At 50.1% G+C, this 11,351-nt stretch overlaps 1 protein-coding gene across 1 annotated transcript in view; it reads right to left on the reverse strand.

Annotated features, from left to right (window-relative positions):
* FREM2 (FRAS1 related extracellular matrix 2) overlaps positions 1-10,629 on the reverse strand; it is a 217,788-nt gene extending 207,159 nt beyond the window's left edge. The window contains exon 1 of the mRNA XM_045015121.1: positions 5,425-10,629. Coding sequence (XP_044871056.1) covers positions 5,425-10,570 — 5,146 coding nt within the window. The 5' untranslated portion in view covers positions 10,571-10,629. The remainder of the gene's footprint in view (positions 1-5,424) is intronic.
* Positions 10,630-11,351: the final 722 nt, after the last annotated feature.

Genomic DNA, 11,351 nt, shown 5'->3' on the forward strand with positions numbered 1-11,351 from the left:
GGTTGTGTGTCCCTCTGCATAATAGTTCAAAAACCAGACATGTATCTTTTATGTTAAATAATTATCTTTAGTACATATTTTTTACTTTCTTTTAAACAGAGAACTCCTGGAGTAATAAAGAGGTTGCAAGTGAATATCCTCATGTCAATATGGCAAAAAAATTAAACTCTGATCCTGCAAACAAACACTTACACAAGTGCTTAACTTTACACATACAAGTAGTCATATTAAAGTCAATCGAACTACCATGCATAAAGCCAAGCACTCAAGTAAAGGTTTGCAGGAGCAGCTCCTAAAACGATAACATCTACCAAAATTTTATATTTAGATAAAGTATCCTATATGGATGTCTTTCTTTGTGTTTGTTAAATACTTATTAGTGTTATTTGACCTAACTTACATTATCCTTCCATAGCTCATTTGATTACACTAGCACTTCCTTAGTTGCAAGCAGTAATGCAGTCCGTTGTGACTGCAAACTCAGCTAAACTCTTGCTGAACAGTTTCTGGAATTGTGGCCTGATCTGCAATGGTATAGCTTTGTCTTTGGTAAGGGTTACATAGATGTTAGCCAAACAAGATTAGAAATTTGATTTCCCAGTTAAAATTATGCCAAACTCATTTGATTGTCATGAGTTTTTTCCCCAATAATGTACCTTTATTTTATTTTATTTATTTATTGAGAGAGAATGCCTTCAAAAGCACTTGCCTCAACAGGGGAAGGTGTGGAGCCACATCACCCCAGGGGGAGTTCAGGGAGGAATTTTGATGAAGAAACCTGATTGCAGCACATTCACTAAATCCCATGCACAGTGCCAGATCTGCTGGCAGGTGTATTAGAGACCCAGGCAATGATCAGCCCTCCTCACTGGCCCCTTTGGATTGCCCCAGAGGATTGTGCCCTATTTTTGCACACAATTGTAAAACGGGCTTCTTTTGCTTTCACTCCCTGACACACCCATAGAGCTGCAGGTCATGCTCTTGCCCTTAATAATCAAAGCTAACCAAATTGGATTGAGTAGCCCCCTAAATAACACTTAGCACTTATATAGCAATATGCATGTTCAAAACACTGAAAAACAGCAGCTAATTAAAAGCGACATACATTTTATTTTCTTTAATGGAAAAGACTTGGCAGTTCATTAATAGAGTTCCCCTGTGCATAGTCATTTATCTAATCTTAATGAGTATCTTCTATGAACAAATTCCAGCCTGAACTTGCAGAGATGAGTGCTGTGCGATTATGCATAAGCAATTTTCTTAGTAAATATTTTTGTCCTCAGTAGAACTAAGAGAGAGTTTGAAATTACTGGCTGGGGAGGGATTTTTGTTTTCATACATTCTCCACCTTTAAAATCCTTGCAAGCCTAAGGCAAGCTATGTGAAAGTAAATGGAGAAAAGAAAAAATAAATAAATAAAGCATCAGAATGTAATGCTTTGAAGTTGAAACAACTTGAGTAACAGAAAATAGTTTTATTATGCATTTTCAAATGTTACTTAGTAGTTGGGCCTGTTTGGGGAACATTTGATCCTTCTATCTTGCTGTCCTTTTTTCTTCTTCTTTATACATTAATATTTTTAAGCATATGGAGGAAGCGAGAGGAAGAAGCAATCCTGTATGCTTGCAAAATCTTGGAACTTATTACCCTGTGGCTCAACTCTGCTAACTTGCAATTTACCCATGTGACTAATTATTATTTGTATTATTTTAGTGCCTAGGGGCCCCAGACATGGACCAGGACTCCACTGTACCCCAGTTAAGTCCACTGACTTCTCATGTGAGCAAGATGCTACCTAATGTAAACCTAACAAAAATATCTAACTTCCATTAGTAACTCAAACCAACCCATATTCCGTACCTGAGCAAAGGAAGACATACCACAGGGACAAAACCTGAACCAGATCATCAACTGTCAGTGCAAACTCCTCTAGTGTGTGGTGTGTCCAATTACTGCTCTGGAGTTTTCAATTGGAGTTTGTGGTTTATCTTAAATATTTGGGTGATTTTCTTTCCAGTATTTGGTAAAATATTAGCAGCTATGGAAAAAGCAGCCTTCCCAAACAGTAAACAAAAAGTTATTGTGTGGCTAACATTCTTCCCCACTGGGGCAGTTGTTGCTAAAGCACAGGGGATCTCAAATCAGAGGAGTTCTCTCTTTCTATGAAATCAGTCTGTTCATTAATACAATTATGGAGGCACCATCTAAGGGATGGGAAAATAATGTGGGCAGAACTGTCTTCCCCCATGCTTGGTTCACCATCCAGTAGCTAAAGCTCTAAGGCTAGGACTCATGGCAATAAAATGGCCCTTTTTGGGGGGGGAGGGTGTTAGGGAGAGGGGTTAGGACCAGAGCCTTCAAACTGCTGCATACCTCCCATAAGAGGCTGAGCTTTATCAGCACCCAGTGACATTCATAAATGTTGAGAGCATTCAGCTCCTCACAGAAGGTTCTCTGTATGTTGCAGGATGGGGCCCTTAAAAAGGGAAAAGATATAAGATACAAAAGGAAATAGATAGATGGCAGTAGGAGACTCATGGAGTCAGTAACAGGAAACTCCCATTGTCAAAATTGACTCTTGACAGTCTAAAAAAAAAGGGAGGGGGGGGGGGAAACTGTACTCTCAGTGGTCCCCAAAGATGGGAAAGGTCCAACAGGAAGAAAGAAAAGCTGTTGCCTTGCATGTTGTGGAATTATTTATACCAGTGAGAGTGAACAGGGTGTAAAAGGCTACCCATTCTGGACCTCGTAATGTTTTACACACTTCACGCCAGTGTAATGGCTACACAAAGTGCAGGGCATCAGCGAACTGGGCCCAGAATTCTGTACAGGCTCCTCACTCTACAGGACTGAATAATCTTCTCTCACTACCTGCTGAAACTTAAACTTTCTAAGTCTAGCCAAGAATTTGTAACTCCCCAGCACTGATAACCCTCTCCACATACCCAGTAAGAGATCTGGTGAAGCGGGCATCTGGGGTGAAAGGACGCATCAATGATCTTTCATCCACAGCTTCCGCCTCCAGATTTGACCTACTAATACTCCTGCAGCTTCCTGTAAGTGGAGCATTTTTCCCTTTCCCTCTTCCCAGCAGGGCTGATGTCACCCTTCTTCACTTGAGGGGCTGCACTTGCCCTTGACTAGGGCCTTCCAATTTTGCAAGACTGCAGCCCCTAACCAGGAGTTCCTCCCATGCCTTTCCCTGCCTAGAGTTTCCTCCACTGCCCTGCTGTGGGACTACTCCTTTTCTCCTCAAACCTGCTACCTTCCCCAACCCATACCTCCTGCTCCCCTCTTCTTTACTCCTTCACCTGAAGGCACCTACCAGGTTTGCCTCCCTCCTCTTGGAAGCACATGCTTCTCCTTGCTGTGACTGTTCTACATGCCTACATGACCTAGTCTGTCCTAGGTGGGTTTTTTCCTACTAGTGGTAGACTACTGCAGACAAGGTGCTGGAGGCCACTGGCATTTTAACAAATATGCTGTATAAACCTGCTCTGAGCAGAGACGCACACAGTGCACTTAAAAACACCTGATTGAAGCCTGATTGAAGCCTTAACTACACTAACATTACCACCATCAGCACTGTTGTTAGAGACAGCAGCTGGTAGAAACAGTGGAAAAATTTTGGCAGAAAAGTCAAGGTGCAGACACACCGTAGTATGGGTGTGTTGTGGGGAAATGTGGAGGGAAGTAACTCCAATAGTTGCAAATGTCTGAATTGGGATTAGGTAATTAATCATTTATATGGCACCAGGGTTGTAAACGCTGCTGAGTACAGCATGCAGAGTTTCACTGCTTGGCCTCTTACACATCCCATCTCTTCCTCCATTTTTCTGCTATGCAGGATGTAGCAACCAGAGGGCTGCATATCTGTTAAACAAGGTGGGTGGGCTGACCAAGTGGCAGGCAGTAACAAGCTGTCAGTATTCTCACAACTGAGCCTCCTTGTTTATCTGGAATGCTGCACTGTGGTTTGCTCCTAGGAATACACATGACCCAGTCTATTTCAAATGTAAGACAAGGCCCTCAAAAAGGAATATTTCCACTCAGGAGTGCATACTCCCTACTCCTCTGTACTTCTCCCTGATAGGACCTTTTGAAGTGAGTAACACAACATCATTGGGAATGTTTCTTTATACATCAGCTGTGTTGGTTCCCACAGTTTAGGCAGTTTGAATTTCCTGCCATATTGCAATGATTTGGGGCCTTTTTTTTTTAAAAAAAAAAAAGGTTTGCCCATCACTGCAACTCTCGGGGTATCTTTGGCATTCAGTCAAAATATGTAAGGTTTGTGGGGTCTGTTTGCTGGATTTGCAACTTGAGCAGACAAACTCACTACAACTAAGGTTCCACAAAGCACCATTTCACTTTTACTCAGTCAGCTATTAATTAATAACATAATACTGAAAGCTCCCCAGTGGATAGATAATACACCCTTTTTGACTGTAGGTTATTCCACAGCCTTGTTTTAAGGGTTTATTTCAGTGCATATAACATATGTGGTGTCCATTTTAACTATGCCATCTAGTACAGTTTAAAAAAAAAAAGCAGCATCAACATAATGTAAATATTTACATTACCTCTTATTTTACCACAGAGACTTTGTGATTTAAAGTTTGTGCAATTAAGGCAATAAAGTAGTCATGAGATATTTGCTCCCTGGGCTTAGGGATAATTTTAAACTATATAAAGTGCACCCAGGCAGTACATGACCAGCACCTTAACTATGCTAGGATAGTTACTAATGGAGCAGTCAACTATTATTATTTTCTAAGGAAAACAAACAATTTGAAGAAAAAAAAAAGTTGTGAGTTTCTAATGTTTTATGGACCAATCCGGTAACCTGTACTGATGTTGAGTAGCTAGACTAAGCCCTCGAGTAACTGATACTCAACATGAATACAGGGTGCAGAATTATTTAAATTGTAAAAATCTTCAGGGCAAGGACTGTCTTATTCTGTTTTTGTCTGCAGTGTTGTTGTAGCCGGGCTGGCCCCTCGATATTAGAGACAAGGCAGATGAGACAATATCTTTTTCTGAGCCAAGGTCTCTTAGTGAAAGAGACAAGCTTTCCAGCTACACAGAGCTGTTCAGCTGTGCAGCTTGAAAGCCTGTCTCTTTCACTAACAGAAGTTGGTTCAACAAAAGATATTACCTCAACTACCTTGCCTCTCTAATATTGTGGGATACTACCTCACCCACCCTGTCTCTCCCATTCTGCTTGTACAGTACCGAGCACAATTGGTAGCTGTTCTCTGTTGGAGCCTGGACACTACCACAAATATACATTTAAAAAAAAATCAGGCACTTAATGCTGTAAACAGGCTCTTTCTGGGATCAATTATTTCAGAATTAAATATGCTTCATTCCTGCATGCATGTTTCCAGTGCTCTAAAGAGAGAGTACCAGACACGGAAATACCTTGTGTGAACTGAGTGATGCTATGGTTGCCTTTTCCCAGGTGGATCAGGAAGCCATGGTGAGGAGCCTCTGTGATCCTGATCTTGAGGGTAACGTGCAAGCTGTCCCGGTCTTCCACTTTGAATACTTTGTTGGTAATCATAAAACCCAAGTGGCCAGTGGTCAAAACACGGAGAGAAGGGGCACCCTTATTTACTACAATTTGAGGTACACTATTGTCCACAGCCATTATCCGAATGTTCATTGTTTGGGGTTTCCTTGTTTCAAACACAGTGTCAGGGAAGACATAGAAATCAGTATGGGTCCCATCTGTAACAGTGAAAGAAAAGCTGTCTTCAGCTGACTCTGTGCCATCATGCTTGTAGCTTATAAGATTTTCATTCAGATCTTGTTTGGTAAAGGATGTAACTGGCTTGGTGTTATTGAACATGAGCTGACCATGAACTGGCACTTGGGTGATAATAAATTTAAGCAACATATCAGGGGTGTCTCTGTCTTCCACTGTCAGTTCAAAGGGAGTTATCAGTTTATTTTCACTTTCACACACCAACAGGTTATGGATTGTGACCACTGGCTTTTTATTATCCACATCACTAATGGAAATTCGGAAAGTACGAAATACTGGGTTATAACCATCAGTCACTTCAAACTCAAAGCTGTCCATTTTCACCTCATCTTCTGAGGTGTGAATGTAGTAGATTTTATTGCCTGCTAACTGGAGTTGAGTGAAGGTTTTGATGGGCACCCCCAACTGATCCGTACATTCGAGATGGCCACGAACAGGTGCCCGGGTAATACTGAAAACCAAGTTCTCATCTGGGCTATTCAAGTCACTGGTGCTCAATAAATCAGTGGTAAGTGTAACTTTTCCCCCTTCCTTCAAAGACACCCCTTTGCTGATCACATCTGGGAAGACAATATCAATGCTACCTATGGTCACATAAAAATATCGGTCAATGAGAGGATTTATCCCATCTGTCACATCAAATTTGATAAGATCCCGAATACCTTCTTGGCCAAAATGCATGTACTGAATTAAGTTTCTGTCCACTTCATCTTGGGTAAAGTTCATTCCCAGTGTGATATTCTCAACCCCACCTGAAACCTTTATTCTTTGTAAGAGGCCTTGTCCTGGACCATACCTTATAATGTAAGTCAAGGTTTTGTCTTCAGAATCTAGATCATTAGCCTTCAGTATTCTGTTGTGGATGATTTTAGTCTCCCCTATTTCAAGTTCCAGCCCATCATTGATGGTCATTCTGGGTGTCTCATCATCTACAGGAATAACCATGATTAGCACAGTTTTCTCTACAGCATGTTTACCATCTGTGAGTTTCACCTCAAAGCTGTCTTCCTTTGTTTCAGAGTCATCATGTTCATAGATAATGCTGGAGCTTTCAGTTATCTGAGCCAGGGTGAAGCTCTCCACTAAGACCGTCCCATTGATCAGCTGGTTCACAATGTGGCCATGCTTGGGAAACTTAGTGATAGTGAAGGTCAGTTCATCAGCAGGGATGTCCCCATCTGCTGCATTGAGGATAGGAGTATCGATAACCAGGCTCATGCCTTCCATCACTACAAACTCTCGCATAAAGATTTCAGGCTCTTCGTCATTGGTTGGGATAATGACAATGGGGAAGAAGTGCCTTTCAGAAAAGTTAATGCCATCAGAGCAGCGGAAAGTGAACCTGTCTTCAACAGGCTCCACACCCTTATGGATGCTTTGAACATAATAAATGTGCCCTTGCCTGACGTCTTTCAAAGTAAAGGCACTTATAGCTGTACCTGCTCTGGATTTTTCAGATCCTAGGGCTGGAGAGATGTTCTCTACATAACCAGAGGTGGGCTGTGCAACTATGGTGCACAGAATATCATCACTAGGTGTATCCACATCTTCAGTCCTTAAGTGGGCATGTGTAATGACCCTTTTGTCACCCTCCACTACAATTAAGTGTTCCCCCACAAAAACCTCAGGAGCTTGACTATCAACAGGAAGGATGGTCACCAGCACTGAAACTCCACGAACAACATTGCCCCCAATGCTCCACTCTTCAGACAGGTCAGACAAAGTGAGGTTAAAGGTATCTTCTTTGGGTAGCAGCCCTATTTCACCACCCGTGTGAGCATATACCACAGCCCCATCCAGCAGGTCTCTCTGGGAAAACCTCTCTGCAGGGACCCCCTGGACCAGGATGTCCCCATGTTGAGGAGTGTCCTCCACAATAAAAGTCAGCATCAGATCATCTGTATCCTCATCTGTGCCCTGGATGACATTAGTGGTGATCTCAGCAGCACCATTCTCCAGCACGTCCAAATAGGAACCAAGTGTCCCTGGGGGCAGCCGTAAGGTGGGCACCTCATCATCCACAGGGTGCACAGTCACCTTCAGTGTGATGGGCACCACATGGATCCCATCACTCACATCCAGGCTGCAGGCATCACTGTGAGACTCCGTACCACTGTGCACATAGACCACCCTGCCATGTTTAATGTCCTCTAAGCCAAAGGCTGCTCCCATGGCTAGGCTATGCCCGGAGAGCTGCAACTGTCCATGCTGGGGAGCCTGGGTCAGGGTGAACTGGAGGTGAGTGGGCTCAGTGTCAGTGTCGCTAGCATCCAGCTCAGCCGGGCCCAGCACATGCCTGCCCCCCTCATGCACAGTAAAGCCGCTGTTGGTGATCTCAGGGGGCTGGTTGTCTATGGGCTGCAGATAAATGGTGAAGGTGCCTTGGGCAGCATTACCAGCTGCATCCTCCACCTGGTACTGGAACTGGGCCAGGCGGGGAGCCACCCCCAGCTCCTGCTGTGGGGGCCGGTAGGAGATCTTGTGGTGGTTGATCTGGGCCTGGCTGAAGTGCATCACCTCCACTGAGTGGTCATCGGTCAACACCAGAAATCCCAGGCGGGTGCCCTTGACCCCCCCAGGATGGTTGGAGTCTGTGTCCATGGGGGGCTGGGTGACAGTATAGTGGATCTCCCGGTCCCCAGAGTCCTGATCTGTGTAGCGCAGGTGCTTCCTTCGCAGTGGGGTCACCTGCTGCTCAGCCACCACCAGGTGCAGGCTGCTGCCACCATGAAGCACTGGGGCCAGGCGGTCCACTGGGTGCACCCGGACCACAAAGCTCTGGGACCCAGAGCGGTTGGGTGGGTCGTTGTCATCCTGGACCCTAAAGACAAACTGGTCCAGCACCACCCTGGGGCCGGGGCTGTGGGGCCCGAGGTGCTTGTAGAAGAGCCGCCCCTCCACAATGTCCTGCTGCAGCCACTCACTCACCAGCCTCTCGTACATTGGTGGGTCCCCGGGCAAGCCCAGCACCCTCCTCCAGGGGGAGCCCCCGTTCTCACCCTCCCAGTCCAGGGACGGCTGGGCCTGACGGAGCAGCAGCTGCCCTGCGGCAGGGCCAGACTCCAGCACGAAGCGCAGTGTAGCATCGTCTGAGTCGATGTCGGTGGCACTGAGGGCGCGGGCGGGGATGGGGGCTATGTCACCCTCGGCCAAGGAGAGCCCCGTGTTGGCGTTGAGCAGGGGTGGCTGGTCATCAGTGGGCACCACGGTGATGGGGAAGAGAAACTCAACACGGTGCCGGGCGCCACCATCCTCCAGCCGCAGCACCAGGTTGTCACTGAGCGGGGACTCGCTGCCATCGTGCTGGTAGATGACGCGGCCAGCTGCCAGCTCGGCTACCGTGAAGTGCTTGCGGGCCTGGGGCTCCCCGGCCTGGGGCTCCTCCAGCAGGGCCAGGTGCCCGTGCCGCAGCCCGGCCACCACGCTGATCCGCACCTGCTCCAGGTCATCCTCGTCGCTGATGAGCAAGCTGGGGCTGTGGCCCGGGCTGGAGAGCGCCCGCGACTGCCCCTCGTAGAGCACCAGGCCTGTGTTGCGGGTCACCACGGGCGCCAGCGTGTTCATGGGCTTCACCACGATCATGAAGGCGAAGGGCTCGGAGGCAGCGCCCTCCGGGTCCAGCACCTCCAGTTCCAGCTCGAAGAGCCGCTCCCTGGCCGAGTCCTCTGCAGGCGGCTGGTAGGCGACCCGCAGCTCCCGCAGCTCCCGCTGGCTGAAGTAGGCGATGGGCAGGCTGCGGTCGTCGGTGCTGACCACGTGGCCCTGGCCTGGCCCGAAGGAGGAGGTGATGTTGAAGAGCAGCAGGTCCGGGGCGGACTCAGCGTCCTCGGCCGCCAGCATGTCCGGGGTGAGGGCGGTGAGCACGAACTGGTCCACCTCCATCATCAGCATGGCCACGAAGCTGGGCCGGGGCGGCGTGTTCTCGGCGCCCCCCCGGATCCGCACCAGCACCTGGAAATGCTCCCGCTTCAGCAGCGCGCCGGCGCCCGCCGCCTCCCGCAGCTCCACCACCAGGGGCAGCGCGTCCCGGTTCGGGGAGCGGCCGGCAGCCGCGTGCCGGTAGCGCAGCCCCAGGCGCAGGAACTCCTCGCACTCCCACCAGACCGAGGGCGACGGGGCGCCGGCCGCCGACGGATGCCACGGGGCAGGCGGCTGGCCCAGGAGCTCCCCGTAGCGGGGCAGCCCGCCCAGCCCCGGCAGGGCGCCCACCCTGCAGCGCTGGCTGCCCGGCTGGAAGGCGAACTCCAGGCTGCGGGCGTCCAGCGCGGTGCTGGTGCCCAGCAGGCTCTCCACGGTGAGGGGCAGGTTGCGGGTGACGATCTCCAGCTGGGCGAAGAGCACCTCCACCTCCAGCGCCAGGGGCAGCACCACGGCGCGGCTGGGCGAGTCGTAGCGCAGCTGCAGGCGGACCCGGTCCCGGGACGGGCTGCGGGAGCCCAGGTGCCAGTACGTCACCTCCCCGGGGGCGAAGTCGCACGGGAAGCGCTGCGGGATCAGGCGGCCCGGGCGCAGCCACAGGGGGTCGTCGTCCAAGACGCGCAGGTGGCAGCGGTCCCCCGGCTGCACCTGCAGCACCAGGTCGCTCAGCGGGTCCAGCCAGACGGAGCGGCCGAAGGGGACGCGCAGCCCGCGGTTGGCCACCACGATGGAGGCGTCTTCCTGGGGTCCCAGCGCCGAGGGGTAGGAGAACGCGGGGCTGCCCGGCGGGGGCGGCTGCTGCGCCCGGACCCCGCCGCCCCTGCCTGCCAGCAGCAGCAGCAGCGCGGGCAGCAGAGTCCGTGCGGCGGGGCTGCCCTGCATGGTCCCCGCCTGCCGAGCACAAGCCAAGCGAGTCCCGTCTCCGCGCGCGCGCAGGGCCCCCTTCCCCTGCCGGCAGCCCCCGGGCCCGAGCCGCCGCCGCACCGCGCTCCGCAGCCCGGCGAGCAGCCTGCGCTATAAACTCGCCCCCTAGCCCGCCGCGAACTGGGGAACGCTGCGAAACCCCGCCCTGCCCCCGCCCCTCTAATCTCACACTGTCCAATAAGCACTCAAGAGAGCGCTGTCGGCGGCGGGGATTGGCCAGCAAAGCTTGCCAATCACCCAAGCGGAGAGGGGACAGGAACACCCCTCCTTGCAACAGGTTGCTTAGAGGGAAGCCGCGGGGAAAGCAGCGGAGCCGGTCCCCCGCCCCCCAGTCCCCCCAAAGGGAGGGTTAGCAACAAACGGGAGCTGGGGGAAGCCGGCAGGCTGCTTTCCCCCTGCCATTGGCAGCAGCAGGGGAAATAGAGTCCTGCAAGCGCAGGGACGGCGTGAAGCAGGGGAGGGTGCAAAATCTCTGGGAAAGGCCAGCAGCCAGATCCTAGGGTGTTAAAAGAGCCTGCCCGAGCATCCCTCTCTGCAAAGGGGGGGTCTTGCCCCCTGCCCCAAGGAGTGGGGAGGCTGGACTGTAACACACCCCGCGAAAGCTTATGCCCCCCTAAAACTTGTTAATCTCTAAAGTGCCACAAGGACTCCTCGTTGTTTTTACTGCCTTCAACTTCATCCTTAACAAGGTGTCATTCCGCCTCCCAGTAGCTTAAACTACTCCCGGCTATTGCATCTT

The sequence above is a fragment of the Mauremys mutica genome, chromosome 1 (assembly GCF_020497125.1).
Source record: "Mauremys mutica isolate MM-2020 ecotype Southern chromosome 1, ASM2049712v1, whole genome shotgun sequence".
NCBI lineage: Eukaryota > Metazoa > Chordata > Testudines > Geoemydidae > Mauremys > Mauremys mutica.